Source organism: Trachurus trachurus (genome assembly GCF_905171665.1).
Source record: "Trachurus trachurus genome assembly, chromosome: 19".
NCBI classification, from domain to species: Eukaryota; Metazoa; Chordata; class Actinopteri; order Carangiformes; family Carangidae; genus Trachurus; species Trachurus trachurus.
Genome location: NC_139913.1, coordinates 22,682,528 through 22,698,670, shown reverse-complemented (window position 1 = coordinate 22,698,670; position 16,143 = coordinate 22,682,528). Strand labels below are relative to the sequence as shown.

At 44.5% G+C, this 16,143-nt stretch overlaps 1 protein-coding gene across 1 annotated transcript in view; it reads right to left on the bottom strand.

The window, feature by feature from the left end:
- Positions 1–15,426, bottom strand: part of LOC311002530 (uncharacterized protein) — a gene marked incomplete at both ends in the record, with an annotated part of 32,489 nt that extends 17,063 nt beyond the window's left edge. The window contains 35 exons of the mRNA XM_083993921.1: positions 87–232; positions 328–596; positions 695–857; positions 1,503–1,815; positions 1,904–2,049; positions 2,145–2,413; positions 2,520–2,682; positions 3,307–3,619; positions 3,702–3,847; positions 3,943–4,211; positions 4,314–4,476; positions 5,122–5,434; positions 5,523–5,668; positions 5,764–6,032; positions 6,139–6,301; positions 6,948–7,260; positions 7,348–7,493; positions 7,589–7,857; positions 7,964–8,126; positions 8,761–9,073; positions 9,162–9,307; positions 9,403–9,671; positions 9,778–9,940; positions 10,586–10,898; positions 10,987–11,132; positions 11,228–11,496; positions 11,603–11,765; positions 12,411–12,723; positions 12,812–12,957; positions 13,053–13,321; positions 13,428–13,590; positions 14,236–14,548; positions 14,637–14,782; positions 14,878–15,146; positions 15,248–15,426. Of these exons, the coding sequence (XP_083850047.1) occupies positions 87–232; positions 328–596; positions 695–857; positions 1,503–1,815; positions 1,904–2,049; positions 2,145–2,413; positions 2,520–2,682; positions 3,307–3,619; positions 3,702–3,847; positions 3,943–4,211; positions 4,314–4,476; positions 5,122–5,434; positions 5,523–5,668; positions 5,764–6,032; positions 6,139–6,301; positions 6,948–7,260; positions 7,348–7,493; positions 7,589–7,857; positions 7,964–8,126; positions 8,761–9,073; positions 9,162–9,307; positions 9,403–9,671; positions 9,778–9,940; positions 10,586–10,898; positions 10,987–11,132; positions 11,228–11,496; positions 11,603–11,765; positions 12,411–12,723; positions 12,812–12,957; positions 13,053–13,321; positions 13,428–13,590; positions 14,236–14,548; positions 14,637–14,782; positions 14,878–15,146; positions 15,248–15,426 (7,722 nt within the window). The remainder of the gene's footprint in view (positions 1–86; positions 233–327; positions 597–694; positions 858–1,502; positions 1,816–1,903; positions 2,050–2,144; positions 2,414–2,519; positions 2,683–3,306; positions 3,620–3,701; positions 3,848–3,942; positions 4,212–4,313; positions 4,477–5,121; positions 5,435–5,522; positions 5,669–5,763; positions 6,033–6,138; positions 6,302–6,947; positions 7,261–7,347; positions 7,494–7,588; positions 7,858–7,963; positions 8,127–8,760; positions 9,074–9,161; positions 9,308–9,402; positions 9,672–9,777; positions 9,941–10,585; positions 10,899–10,986; positions 11,133–11,227; positions 11,497–11,602; positions 11,766–12,410; positions 12,724–12,811; positions 12,958–13,052; positions 13,322–13,427; positions 13,591–14,235; positions 14,549–14,636; positions 14,783–14,877; positions 15,147–15,247) is intronic.
- Positions 15,427–16,143: the final 717 nt, after the last annotated feature.

The following is a 16,143-nucleotide window of genomic DNA, read 5'->3' as shown; positions in this document are numbered from 1 at the left end:
GAGGAGATGGAGAGGACATGTGTGAGATCTTCAGGAAGCCCTGAACACGCTTACCAAGAGGGGACAGATGAGGAGAAGCAGCTGACCTGACACGAGTCTTTGCCTCCTGCCAGAACACCAGCACAGATCATGTTGTCTGTGACTGTACCGACTCCATTCAGACAGTTACACTGTCTGTTTCCCAGAACTGGCACCTCCACCTCTTGGAGAGTTTCAGGGAACGGTAAAGACACTGAGAGACCAACCAGAAGACAAACAATGAATACATCCACCTCCACTTGATCAGACACTCAGATCATTGCATTTGACAGCAACAAGCAGACTCACCTCCCTCCTGGACTGCGCCCCAGCCAGTGACCCAGCTGTCAGTACCGTTGTTGAACATGCTGTCACTGGCTGCCAGACACACAGGTCTGATGTAGTCTGTGAACGTGACTGGTGAAGAGAGTCTGAGCAGAGCAATGTCGTTGTCGCTGGTGATGCTGTCATAGCTTGGATGTAAAATGATCCTGGCAACGGTCCTGGACACTTCGTTTGGGTTTGATCCCTGCAGGCTCTGACGACCCAGAGAAACCTGCCATCTAGACGGACTTGTACTAAAGTCAAAATGACAGATTTGCTTCAGTTTAAATAGGAAAATCATCAACAAACCACAGCTTGATAGAGCCAAGTCTATTGTCTAGTAGTTACCCACCTGGAGAAGCAGTGAGCAGCAGACATCACCCACTCTTTGTTGATGAGGGAACCACCACAAACATGGCTGCCAAACCTCTGCAGACTGACCTGCCAGGGCCAACTTCCTGGTGGAGCATCCTCACCTCCAACAATCCTGGGGTTCAGGGGGACTGTACCACAAACTACACCAGGACAGAGAAAGTTTTTTAAAATGTTAACCATACTCACTCAAAGCCAGTAAGCATATTTTAATGAATGTATATGAATCCCAGAGTAGCAAAACTGTCTAAATCGGGAATTAAACGTCTCAAATCCTCAATAAAAACTTGTCAGTTCAGGATTTTGAATATTTCTGACTTTGGTACCTCCCAGTGGTAGGATGTAGAAAGACAACATGGCAGTCAGCAATACATGTAGCTGACTCAACCCTGGGATGAAAATGACACCAAATGTCATTGAGACTATCTCATGTCATTTTCTTTTTCATGACTTGGATGAGATGAAATAGAAATAAACAATGATGATTTAAATTCTTGAGGATTCTTTAATCCTACAAAAAGCCAACATATGGAACGGTTGTCCACTCCAGGTCATAATTTTTCACACTGCCACTCAGAGACACCAAAGATGTGAGTCGTTGAATTAGACAAGGAGTTTCTTCAATGTGTGAACAAACCGATCAATCAGAACTGATTGAAATATATTAATTGGATATAAAATTTTGAGAGTTAATGAGGTTTGAACCAGTTTGGTCATTCTACTTTTATTGTGTAAGAGACACAAAGACCTGTGTTGTTTTTTCTGTCCTGTGATATGAGGATACTTACAGTCAGCACTGGATACAGTGGATGGTGAATCTGTGGTGGCAGTTGGTCGTACAGTAGTAGTAGTGGTAATAATGACAGGAGGTGGGAGACCAGGACAGGTGTAGCTGGTGTCAGGATCCACACCACTGGAAGTGAAGTTGACAAAGCCTGGTTGATCAGAGCTGATGAAGGAGTTGATCCAGGACTGGTAACGGGACACTCTGGAGTAGACTCCTGGTAGATTGGGACGAGCACAGCCAAAACCAAAACTAACAATTCCAGACTGGACCCAGACTGAGCCCCGTTTGTTCACCATTGGACCTCCTGAGTCCCCCTGAGGAGATGGAGAGGACATGTGTGAGATCTTCAGGAAGCCCTGAACACGCTTACCAAGAGGGGACAGATGAGGAGAAGCAGCTGACCTGACACGAGTCTTTGCCTCCTGCCAGAACACCAGCACAGATCATGTTGTCTGTGACTGTACCGACTCCATTCAGACAGTTACACTGTCTGTTTCCCAGAACTGGCACCTCCACCTCTTGGAGAGTTTCAGGGAACGGTAAAGACACTGAGAGACCAACAAGAAGACAAACAATGAATACATCCACCTCCACTTGATCAGACACTCAGATCAGAGTATTTGACAGCAACAAGCAGACTCACCTCCCTCCTGGACTGCGCCCCAGCCAGTGACCCAGCTGTCAGTACCGTTGTTGAACATGCTGTCACTGGCTGCCAGACACACAGGTCTGATGTAGTTTGTGAACGTGACTGGCGAAGAGAGTCTGAGCAGAGCAATGTCGTTGTCGCTGGTGATGCTGTCATAGCTTGGATGTAAAATGATCCTGGCAACGGTCCTGGACACTTCGTTTGGGTTTGATCCCTGCAGGCTCTGACGACCCAGAGAAACCTGCCATCTAGACGGACTTGAACTAAAGTCAAAATGACAGATTTGCTTCAGTTTTAAGGGAAAAATCATCAACCAACAAACCAAAGATTGATAGAGTTACGTCCTCTGTCTATCTACCAGTGACCCACCTGGAGAAGCAGTGAGCAGCAGACATCACCCACTCTTTGTTGATGAGGGAACCACCACAAACATGGCTGCCAAACCTCTGCAGACTGACCTGCCAGGGCCAACTTCCTGGTGGAGCATCCTCACCTCCAACAATCCTGGGGTTCAGGGGAACTATACCACAAACTACACCAGGACAGAGAAAGTTATTTAAAAGGTTAACCATACTCATTCAAAGTCAATTAGCATATTTCAATGAATCACAGAGAAGCAAAACTGTCTAAAAAAGAAATTATTTTCGTATCTCAAACTCTCACTAAAAACAAGATCTTGAATATTTCTGACTTTGGCACATCCCAGTGGTAGGATGTAGAAAGACTACTTGGCAGTCAGCAATACAGCTGACTCAACCCTGGGATGTAAATGACACCAAATCTCATTGAGACTATCTCATGTCATTTTTTTCACGATATGAAATAAGATGAAATAGAAAGAAAAACAATGATGATTTAAATTCTTGAGTATTCTTTAATCCTACAAAAAGCCAACATATGAAACAGTTGTCCTCTTCAGGTCATTTTTCACACTGCCACTCAGAGACACCAAAGATGTGAGTCGTTAAATTAGAAAAGGAGTTTCTTCAATGTGCCACCAAACTGATCAATCAGAACTGATTGAAATAAATTAATTTGATATGAAATATTGAGAGTTAATGAGGTTTGAACCAGTTTGATCATTCTTCTTTTATTGTGTATAAGAGACACAAAGACCTGTGTTGTTTTTTCTGTCCTGGGGTATGAGGATACTTACAGTCAGCACTGGATACAGTGGATGGTGAATCTGTGGTGGCAGTTGGTCGTACAGTAGTAGTAGTGGTAATAATGACAGGAGGTGGGAGACCAGGACAGGTGTAGCTGGTGTCAGGATCCACACCACTGGAAGTGAAGTTGACAAAGCCTGGTTGATCAGAGCTGATGAAGGAGTTGATCCAGGACTGGTAACGTGACACTCTGGAGTAGACTCCTGGCAGATTGGGACGAGCACAGCCAAAACCAAAACTAACAATTCCAGACTGGACCCAGACTGAGCCCTGTTTGTTCACCATTGGACCTCCTGAGTCCCCCTGAGGAGATGGAGAGGACATGTGTGAGATCTTCAGGAAGCCCTGAACAACAAGAGGGGACAGATGAGGAGAAGCAGCTGACCTGACACGAGTCTTTGCCTCCTGCCAGAACACCAGCACAGATCATGTTGTCTGTGACTGTACCGACTCCATTCAGACAGTTACACTGTCTGTTTCCCAGAACTGGCACCTCCACCTCTTGGAGAGTTTCAGGGAACGGTAAAGACACTGAGAGACCAACAAGAAGACAAACAATGAATACATCCACCTCCACTTGATCAGACACTCAGATCAGAGTATTTGACAGCAACAAGCAGACTCACCTCCCTCCTGGACTGCGCCCCAGCCAGTGACCCAGCTGTCAGTACCGTTGTTGAACATGCTGTCACTGGCTGCCAGACACACAGGTCTGATGTAGTTTGTGAACGTGACTGGCGAAGAGAGTCTGAGCAGAGCAATGTCGTTGTCGCTGGTGATGCTGTCATAGCTTGGATGTAAAATGATCCTGGCAACGGTCCTGGACACTTCGTTTGGGTTTGATCCCTGCAGGCTCTGACGACCCAGAGAAACCTGCCATCTAGACGGACTTGTACTAAAGTCAAAATGACAGATTTGCTTCAGTTTAAATAGGAAAATCATCAACAAACCACAGCTTAATAGAGCCAAGTCTATTGTCTAGTTAGTAGTTACCCACCTGGAGAAGCAGTGAGCAGCAGACATCACCCACTCTTTGTTGATGAGGGAACCACCACAAACATGGCTGCCAAACCTCTGCAGACTGACCTGCCAGGGCCAACTTCCTGGTGGAGCATCCTCACCTCCAACAATCCTGGGGTTCAGGGGGACTGTACCACAAACTACACCAGGACAGAGAAAGTTTTTTAAAATGTTAACCATACTCACTCAAAGCCAGTAAGCATATTTTAATGAATGTATATGAATCCCAGAGTAGCAAAACTGTCTAAATCGGGAATTAAACGTCTCAAATCCTCAATAAAAACTTGTCAGTTCAGGATTTTGAATATTTCTGACTTTGGTACCTCCCAGTGGTAGGATGTAGAAAGACAACATGGCAGTCAGCAATACATGTAGCTGACTCAACCCTGGGATGAAAATGACACCAAATGTCATTGAGACTATCTCATGTCATTTTCTTTTTCATGACTTGGATGAGATGAAATAGAAATAAACAATGATGATTTAAATTCTTGAGGATTCTTTAATCCTACAAAAAGCCAACATATGGAACGGTTGTCCACTCCAGGTCATAATTTTTCACACTGCCACTCAGAGACACCAAAGATGTGAGTCGTTGAATTAGACAAGGAGTTTCTTCAATGTGTGAACAAACCGATCAATCAGAACTGATTGAAATATATTAATTGGATATAAAATTTTGAGAGTTAATGAGGTTTGAACCAGTTTGGTCATTCTACTTTTATTGTGTAAGAGACACAAAGACCTGTGTTGTTTTTTCTGTCCTGTGATATGAGGATACTTACAGTCAGCACTGGATACAGTGGATGGTGAATCTGTGGTGGCAGTTGGTCGTACAGTAGTAGTAGTGGTAATAATGACAGGAGGTGGGAGACCAGGACAGGTGTAGCTGGTGTCAGGATCCACACCACTGGAAGTGAAGTTGACAAAGCCTGGTTGATCAGAGCTGATGAAGGAGTTGATCCAGGACTGGTAACGGGACACTCTGGAGTAGACTCCTGGTAGATTGGGACGAGCACAGCCAAAACCAAAACTAACAATTCCAGACTGGACCCAGACTGAGCCCCGTTTGTTCACCATTGGACCTCCTGAGTCCCCCTGAGGAGATGGAGAGGACATGTGTGAGATCTTCAGGAAGCCCTGAACACGCTTACCAAGAGGGGACAGATGAGGAGAAGCAGCTGACCTGACACGAGTCTTTGCCTCCTGCCAGAACACCAGCACAGATCATGTTGTCTGTGACTGTACCGACTCCATTCAGACAGTTACACTGTCTGTTTCCCAGAACTGGCACCTCCACCTCTTGGAGAGTTTCAGGGAACGGTAAAGACACTGAGAGACCAACAAGAAGACAAACAATGAATACATCCACCTCCACTTGATCAGACACTCAGATCAGAGTATTTGACAGCAACAAGCAGACTCACCTCCCTCCTGGACTGCGCCCCAGCCAGTGACCCAGCTGTCAGTACCGTTGTTGAACATGCTGTCACTGGCTGCCAGACACACAGGTCTGATGTAGTTTGTGAACGTGACTGGCGAAGAGAGTCTGAGCAGAGCAATGTCGTTGTCGCTGGTGATGCTGTCATAGCTTGGATGTAAAATGATCCTGGCAACGGTCCTGGACACTTCGTTTGGGTTTGATCCCTGCAGGCTCTGACGACCCAGAGAAACCTGCCATCTAGACGGACTTGAACTAAAGTCAAAATGACAGATTTGCTTCAGTTTTAAGGGAAAAATCATCAACCAACAAACCAAAGATTGATAGAGTTACGTCCTCTGTCTATCTACCAGTGACCCACCTGGAGAAGCAGTGAGCAGCAGACATCACCCACTCTTTGTTGATGAGGGAACCACCACAAACATGGCTGCCAAACCTCTGCAGACTGACCTGCCAGGGCCAACTTCCTGGTGGAGCATCCTCACCTCCAACAATCCTGGGGTTCAGGGGAACTGTACCACAAACTACACCAGGACATAGAAAGTTATTTAAAAGGTTAACCATACTCATTTAAAGTCAGTTTACATAGTTCAGTGACAGTTTACGAATCCCAGAGAAGCAAAACTGTCCAAATTAGGAGGTAAATGTCTCACACTCAATAAAAATTCATCAGTTCAAGATTTAAAATATTTCCGACTTTGCCAACTCCCAGAGGATGTAGGAGGATAATTTGGCATTCAGGAATGCATGAAGCTGACTCAACCTCAGCATGAAAATGACACCAGATCTCGTTGAGACTATTTCATTTCATGTTTTGAAAAAACCAAAACATCAATGAGATGAAACAGAAATAAACAATGATGGTTAAAAAACATTTCTAGGATTCATTAAATCAAGCAAAAAGCCAACATATTAAACAGTTGTCCACTCCAGGTCATTTTTCACACTGCCACTCAGAGATACTAAAGATGTGACTCATTAAATTAGACAAGGAGTTTCATCAATGTGCGAACAAACTGATCAATCAGAACTGATTGAAATATATTAATTGGATATAAAATAATGAGAGTTAATGAGGTTTGAACCAGTTTGGTCATTCTTCTTTCATTGTGTATAAGAGAGACAAAGACCTGTGTTGTTTTTTCTGTCCTGTGGTATGAGGATACTTACAGTCAGCACTGGATACAGTGGATGGTGAATCTGTGGTGGCAGTTGGTTGTATAGTAGTAGTAGTGGTAATAATGACAGGAGGTGGGAGACCAGGACAGGTGTAGCTGGTGTCAGGATCCACACCACTGGAAGTGAAGTTGACAAAGCCTGGTTGATCAGAGCTGATGAAGGAGTTGATCCAGGACTGGTAACGTGACACTCTGGAGTAGACTCCTGGCAGATTGGGACGAGCACAGCCAAAACCAAAACTAACAATTCCAGACTGGACCCAGACGGAGCCCTGTTTGTTCACCATTGGACCTCCTGAGTCCCCCTGAGGAGATGGAGAGGACATGTGTGAGATCTTCAGGAAGCCCTGAACACGCTTACCAAGGAGGACAGATGAGGAGAAGCAGCTGACCTGACACGAGTCTTTGCCTCCTGCCAGAACACCTGCACAGATCATGTTGTCTGTGACTGTACCGACTCCATTCAGACAGTTACACTGTCTGTTTCCCAGAACTGGCACCTCCACCTCTTGGAGAGTTTCAGGGAACGGTAAAGACACTGAGAGACCAACCAGAAGACAAACAATGAATACATCCACCTCCACTTGATCAGACACTCAGATCAAAGTATTTGACAGCAACAAGCAGACTCACCTCCCTCCTGGACTGCGCCCCAGCCAGTGACCCAGCTGTCAGTACCGTTGTTGAACATGCTGTCACTGGCTGCCAGACACACAGGTCTGATGTAGTCTGTGAACGTGACTGGCGAAGAGAGTCTGAGCAGAGCAATGTCGTTGTCACTGGTGATGCTGTCATAGCTTGGATGTAAAATGATCCTGGCAACGGTCCTGGACACTTCGTTTGGGTTTGATCCCTGCAGGCTCTGACGACCCAGAGAAACCTGCCATCCAGACGGACTTGAACTAAAGTCAAAATGACAGATTTGCTTCAGTTATAAGGGAAAAATCATTAACCAACAAACCAAAGATTGATAGAGTTACGTCCTCTGTCTATCTACCAGTGACCCACCTGGAGAAGCAGTGAGCAGCAGACATCACCCACTCTTTGTTGATGAGGGAACCACCACAAACATGGCTGCCAAACCTCTGCAGACTGACCTGCCAGGGCCAACTTCCTGGTGGAGCATCCTCACCTCCAACAATCCTGGGGTTCAGGGGAACTGTACCACAGACTACACCAGGACATAGAAAGTTATTTAAAAGGTTAACCATACTCATTCAAAGTCAATTAGCATATTTCAATGAATCTACATGAATCACAGAGAAGCAAAACTGTCAAAAAAAGAAATTATGTTCGTATCTCAAACTCTCACTAAAAACAAGATCTTGAATATTTCTGACTTTGGCACATCCCAGTGGTAGGATGTAGAAAGACTACTTGGCAGTCAGCAATACAGCTGACTCAACCCTGGGATGTAAATGACACCAAATCTCATTGAGACTATCTCATGTCATTTTTTTCACGATATGAAATGAGATGAAATAGAAAGAAAAACAATGATGATTTAAATTCTTGAGTATTCTTTAATCCTACAAAAAGCCAACATATGAAACAGTTGTCCACTCCAGGTCATTTTTCACACTGCCACTCAGAGCTACCAAAGATGTGAGTCGTTAAATTAGAAAAGGGGTTTCTTCAATGTGCCACCAAACTGATCAATCAGAACTGATTGAAATAAATTAATTTGATATGAAATATTGAGAGTTAATGAGGTTTGAACCAGTTTGATCATTCTTCTTTTATTGTGTATAAGAGACACAAAGACCTGTGTTGTTTTTTCTGTCCTGGGGTATGAGGATACTTACAGTCAGCACTGGATACAGTGGATGGTGAATCTGTGGTGGCAGTTGGTCGTACAGTAGTAGTAGTGGTAATAATGACAGGAGGTGGGAGACCAGGACAGGTGTAGCTGGTGTCAGGATCCACACCACTGGAAGTGAAGTTGACAAAGCCTGGTTGATCAGAGCTGATGAAGGAGTTGATCCAGGACTGGTAACGGGACACTCTGGAGTAGACTCCTGGCAGATTGGGACGAGCACAGCCAAAACCAAAACTAACAATTCCAGACTGGACCCAGACTGAGCCCCGTTTGTTCACCATTGGACCTCCTGAGTCCCCCTGAGGAGATGGAGAGGACATGTGTGAGATCTTCAGGAAGCCCTGAACACGCTTACCAAGAGGGGACAGATGAGGAGAAGCAGCTGACCTGACACGAGTCTTTGCCTCCTGCCAGAACACCAGCACAGATCATGTTGTCTGTGACTGTACCGACTCCATTCAGACAGTTACACTGTCTGTTTCCCAGAACTGGCACCTCCACCTCTTGGAGAGTTTCAGGGGACGGTAAAGACACTGAGAGACCAACAAGAAGACAAACAATGAATACATCCACCTCCACTTGATCAGACACTCAGATCAGAGTATTTGACAGCAACAAGCAGACTCACCTCCCTCCCGGACTGCGCCCCAGCCAGTGACCCAGCTGTCAGTACCGTTGTTGAACATGCTGTCACTGGCTGCCAGACACACAGGTCTGATGTAGTCTGTGAACGTGACTGGTGAAGAGAGTCTGAGCAGAGCAATGTCGTTGTCGCTGGTGATGCTGTCATAGCTTGGATGTAAAATGATCCTGGCAACGGTCCTGGACACTTCGTTTGGGTTTGATCCCTGCAGGCTCTGACGACCCAGAGAAACCTGCCATCTAGACGGACTTGTACTAAAGTCAAAATGACAAATTTGCTTCAGTTTTAAGGGAAAAATCATCAACCAACAAACCAAAGATTGATAGAGATACGTCCTCTGTCTATCTACCAGTGACCCACCTGGAGAAGCAGTGAGCAGCAGACATCACCCACTCTTTGTTGATGAGGGAACCACCACAAACATGGCTGCCAAACCTCTGCAGACTGACCTGCCAGGGCCAACTTCCTGGTGGAGCATCCTCACCTCCAACAATCCTGGGGTTCAGGGGAACTGTACCACAAACTACACCAGGACAGAGAAAGATGATTTAAAGTTAACCATACTCACTTAAAGTCAGTTTACATAGTTCAGTGACAGTTTACGAATCCCAGAGAAGCAAAACTGTCCAAATTAGGAGGTAAATGTCTCACACTCAATAAAAATTCGTCAGTTCAAGATTTAAAATATTTCCGACTTTGCCAACTCCCAGAGGATGTAGGAGGATAATTTGGCATTCAGGAATGCATGAAGCTGACTCAACCTCAGCATGAAAATGACACCAGATCTCGTTGAGACTATTTCATTTCATGTTTTGAAAAAACCAAAACATCAATGAGATGAAACAGAAATAAACAATGATGGTTAAAAAACATTTCTAGGATTCATTAAATCAAGCAAAAAGCCAACATATTAAACAGTTGTCCACTCCAGGTCATTTTTCACACTGCCACTCAGAGATACTAAAGATGTGACTCATTAAATTAGACAAGGAGTTTCATCAATGTGCGAACAAACTGATCAATCAGAACTGATTGAAATATATTAATTGGATATAAAATATTGAGAGTTAATGAGGTTTGAACCAGTTTGGTCATTCTTCTTTTATTGTGTATAACAGACACAAAGACCTGTGTTGTTTTTTCTGTCCTGTGGTATGAGGATACTTACAGTCAGCACTGGATACAGTGGATGGTGAATCTGTGGTGGCAGTTGGTTGTACAGTAGTAGTAGTGGTAGTAATGACAGGAGGTGGGAGACCAGGACAGGTGTAGCTGGTGTCAGGATTTGCACCACTGGAAGTGAAGTTGACAAAGCCTGGTTGATCAGAGCTGATGAAGGAGTTGATCCAGGACTGGTAACGGGACACTCTGGAGTAGACTCCTGGCAGATTGGGACGAGCACAGCCAAAACCAAAACTAACAATTCCAGACTGGACCCAGACGGAGCCCTGTTTGTTCACCATTGGACCTCCTGAGTCCCCCTGAGGAGATGGAGAGGACATGTGTGAGATCTTCAGGAAGCCCTGAACACGCTTACCAAGAGGGGACAGATGAGGAGAAGCAGCTGACCTGACACGAGTCTTTGCCTCCTGCCAGAACACCAGCACAGATCATGTTGTCTGTGACTGTGCCGACTCCATTCAGACAGTTACACTGTCTGTTTCCCAGAACTGGCACCTCCACCTCTTGGAGAGTTTCAGGGAACGGTAAAGACACTGAGAGACCAACAAGAAGACAAACAATGAATACATCCACCTTCACTTGATCAGACACTCAGATCAGAGTATTTGACAGCAACAAGCAGACTCACCTCCCTCCCGGACTGCGCCCCAGCCAGTGACCCAGCTGTCAGTACCGTTGTTGAACATGCTGTCACTGGCTGCCAGACACACAGGTCTGATGTAGTCTGTGAACGTGACTGGTGAAGAGAGTCTGAGCAGAGCAATGTCGTTGTCGCTGGTGATGCTGTCATAGCTTGGATGTAAAATGATCCTGGCAACAGTCCTGGACACTTCGTTTGGGTTTGATCCCTGCAGGCTCTGACGACCCAGAGAAACCTGCCATCTAGACGGACTTGTACTAAAGTCAAAATGACAAATTTGCTTCAGTTTTAAGGGAAAAATCATCAACCAACAAACCAAAGATTGATAGAGATACGTCCTCTGTCTATCTACCAGTGACCCACCTGGAGAAGCAGTGAGCAGCAGACATCACCCACTCTTTGTTGATGAGGGAACCACCACAAACATGGCTGCCAAACCTCTGCAGACTGACCTGCCAGGGCCAACTTCCTGGTGGAGCATCCTCACCTCCAACAATCCTGGGGTTCAGGGGAACTGTACCACAAACTACACCAGGACAGAGAAAGATGATTTAAAGTTAACCATACTCACTTAAAGTCAGTTTACATAGTTCAGTGACAGTTTACGAATCCCAGAGAAGCAAAACTGTCCAAATTAGGAGGTAAATGTCTCACACTCAATAAAAATTCGTCAGTTCAAGATTTAAAATATTTCCGACTTTGCCAACTCCCAGAGGATGTAGGAGGATAATTTGGCATTCAGGAATGCATGAAGCTGACTCAACCTCAGCATGAAAATGACACCAGATCTCGTTGAGACTATTTCATTTCATGTTTTGAAAAAACCAAAACATCAATGAGATGAAACAGAAATAAACAATGATGGTTAAAAAACATTTCTAGGATTCATTAAATCAAGCAAAAAGCCAACATATTAAACAGTTGTCCACTCCAGGTCATTTTTCACACTGCCACTCAGAGATACTAAAGATGTGACTCATTAAATTAGACAAGGAGTTTCATCAATGTGCGAACAAACTGATCAATCAGAACTGATTGAAATATATTAATTGGATATAAAATATTGAGAGTTAATGAGGTTTGAACCAGTTTGGTCATTCTTCTTTTATTGTGTATAACAGACACAAAGACCTGTGTTGTTTTTTCTGTCCTGTGGTATGAGGATACTTACAGTCAGCACTGGATACAGTGGATGGTGAATCTGTGGTGGCAGTTGGTTGTACAGTAGTAGTAGTGGTAGTAATGACAGGAGGTGGGAGACCAGGACAGGTGTAGCTGGTGTCAGGATCCACACCACTGGAAGTGAAGTTGACAAAGCCTGGTTGATCAGAGCTGATGAAGGAGTTGATCCAGGACTGGTAACGGGACACTCTGGAGTAGACTCCTGGCAGATTGGGACGAGCACAGCCAAAACCAAAACTAACAATTCCAGACTGGACCCAGACGGAGCCCTGTTTGTTCACCATTGGACCTCCTGAGTCCCCCTGAGGAGATGGAGAGGACATGTGTGAGATCTTCAGGAAGCCCTGAACACGCTTACCAAGAGGGGACAGATGAGGAGAAGCAGCTGACCTGACACGAGTCTTTGCCTCCTGCCAGAACACCAGCACAGATCATGTTGTCTGTGACTGTGCCGACTCCATTCAGACAGTTACACTGTCTGTTTCCCAGAACTGGCACCTCCACCTCTTGGAGAGTTTCAGGGAACGGTAAAGACACTGAGAGACCAACAAGAAGACAAACAATGAATACATCCACCTTCACTTGATCAGACACTCAGATCAGAGTATTTGACAGCAACAAGCAGACTCACCTCCCTCCCGGACTGCGCCCCAGCCAGTGACCCAGCTGTCAGTACCGTTGTTGAACATGCTGTCACTGGCTGCCAGACACACAGGTCTGATGTAGTCTGTGAACGTGACTGGTGAAGAGAGTCTGAGCAGAGCAATGTCGTTGTCGCTGGTGATGCTGTCATAGCTTGGATGTAAAATGATCCTGGCAACGGTCCTGGACACTTCGTTTGGGTTTGATCCCTGCAGGCTCTGACGACCCAGAGAAACCTGCCATCTAGACGGACTTGTACTAAAGTCAAAATGACAAATTTGCTTCAGTTTTAAGGGAAAAATCATCAACCAACAAACCAAAGATTGATAGAGATACGTCCTCTGTCTATCTACCAGTGACCCACCTGGAGAAGCAGTGAGCAGCAGACATCACCCACTCTTTGTTGATGAGGGAACCACCACAAACATGGCTGCCAAACCTCTGCAGACTGACCTGCCAGGGCCAACTTCCTGGTGGAGCATCCTCACCTCCAACAATCCTGGGGTTCAGGGGAACTGTACCACAAACTACACCAGGACAGAGAAAGATGATTTAAAGTTAACCATACTCACTTAAAGTCAGTTTACATAGTTCAGTGACAGTTTACGAATCCCAGAGAAGCAAAACTGTCCAAATTAGGAGGTAAATGTCTCACACTCAATAAAAATTCGTCAGTTCAAGATTTAAAATATTTCCGACTTTGCCAACTCCCAGAGGATGTAGGAGGATAATTTGGCATTCAGGAATGCATGAAGCTGACTCAACCTCAGCATGAAAATGACACCAGATCTCGTTGAGACTATTTCATTTCATGTTTTGAAAAAACCAAAACATCAATGAGATGAAACAGAAATAAACAATGATGGTTAAAAAACATTTCTAGGATTCATTAAATCAAGCAAAAAGCCAACATATTAAACAGTTGTCCACTCCAGGTCATTTTTCACACTGCCACTCAGAGATACTAAAGATGTGACTCATTAAATTAGACAAGGAGTTTCATCAATGTGCGAACAAACTGATCAATCAGAACTGATTGAAATATATTAATTGGATATAAAATATTGAGAGTTAATGAGGTTTGAACCAGTTTGGTCATTCTTCTTTTATTGTGTATAACAGACACAAAGACCTGTGTTGTTTTTTCTGTCCTGTGGTATGAGGATACTTACAGTCAGCACTGGATACAGTGGATGGTGAATCTGTGGTGGCAGTTGGTCGTACAGTAGTAGTAGTGGTAGTAATGACAGGAGGTGGGAGACCAGGACAGGTGTAGCTGGTGTCAGGATTTGCACCACTGGAAGTGAAGTTGACAAAGCCTGGTTGATCAGAGCTGATGAAGGAGTTGATCCAGGACTGGTAACGGGACACTCTGGAGTAGACTCCTGGCAGATTGGGACGAGCACAGCCAAAACCAAAACTAACAATTCCAGACTGGACCCAGACGGAGCCCTGTTTGTTCACCATTGGACCTCCTGAGTCCCCCTGAGGAGATGGAGAGGACATGTGTGAGATCTTCAGGAAGCCCTGAACACGCTTACCAAGAGGGGACAGATGAGGAGAAGCAGCTGACCTGACACGAGTCTTTGCCTCCTGCCAGAACACCAGCACAGATCATGTTGTCTGTGACTGTGCCGACTCCATTCAGACAGTTACACTGTCTGTTTCCCAGAACTGGCACCTCCACCTCTTGGAGAGTTTCAGGGAACGGTAAAGACACTGAGAGACCAACAAGAAGACAAACAATGAATACATCCACCTTCACTTGATCAGACACTCAGATCAGAGTATTTGACAGCAACAAGCAGACTCACCTCCCTCCCGGACTGCGCCCCAGCCAGTGACCCAGCTGTCAGTACCGTTGTTGAACATGCTGTCACTGGCTGCCAGACACACAGGTCTGATGTAGTCTGTGAACGTGACTGGTGAAGAGAGTCTGAGCAGAGCAATGTCGTTGTCGCTGGTGATGCTGTCATAGCTTGGATGTAAAATGATCCTGGCAACAGTCCTGGACACTTCGTTTGGGTTTGATCCCTGCAGGCTCTGACGACCCAGAGAAACCTGCCATCCAGACGGACTTGTACTAAAGTCAAAATGACAGATTTGCTTCAGTTTTAAGGGGAAAATTATCAACAAACCACAGCTTGATAGAGCCAAGTCCTCTATTGTCTAGTAGTTACCCACCTGGAGAAGCAGTGAGCAGCAGACATCACCCACTCTTTGTTGATGAGGGAACCACCACAAACATGGCTGCCAAACCTCTGCAGACTGACCTGCCAGGGCCAACTTCCTGGTGGAGCATCCTCACCTCCAACAATCCTGGGGTTCAGGGGAACTGTACCACAAACTGGAGAGGAGATCATCACACAAATTAGCATGACATAAGTCCATGTGTAATATTTGAATGTTATGTTTTAAAAATCGTATTATGAAACAGATTACAATTGTGACAACATGTAGGAAGAAATTGAAGAGAATGATCTCACCATCAAGCTGAGCATGTGCTTCTGGGAATGAGACAAGATAAAAGGGTTAGACCTATTCCTCTGTTTAGCTTTTTTCAGGCAAACAGCCAAAAAGACTGACATTGATATTATTTCCCAGTTGCTGCAGTGAATAAATCAGTAAATACTAACTACTATGCCAAATTTAATTAATAATAATTAAAAAAAATTTCCAGTGTTCATTTAAAACATTGTTCAAAATGCATTGTTCATTTTATAGAATACAAATCATCTTGTAACATTTACACTGACAATTTGCAATGATATTTTTGCAACCTGGCATTTAAAAATATGTAAAAAGTCAATTACATCTAGCATTTATTATGACATATGACCATAAGGCCAGACTTTTCATGTAAGATCCATTAGAATACAATAGACTAAATGTAAGAGCCACCTTAAAATCTCCTGAAATATCCTTGCAAATGTGTTATTTCAGCATTACAGAATACATAGGAAAAAATAGTAAACCAATACAACTAATCAATTAAAATCATGTGATAGAGTGAAAGATTTTGGATGCAGATCTATATACTGTATATTCAATGAAAAATTGTAAATCATTTTGAGATGTGA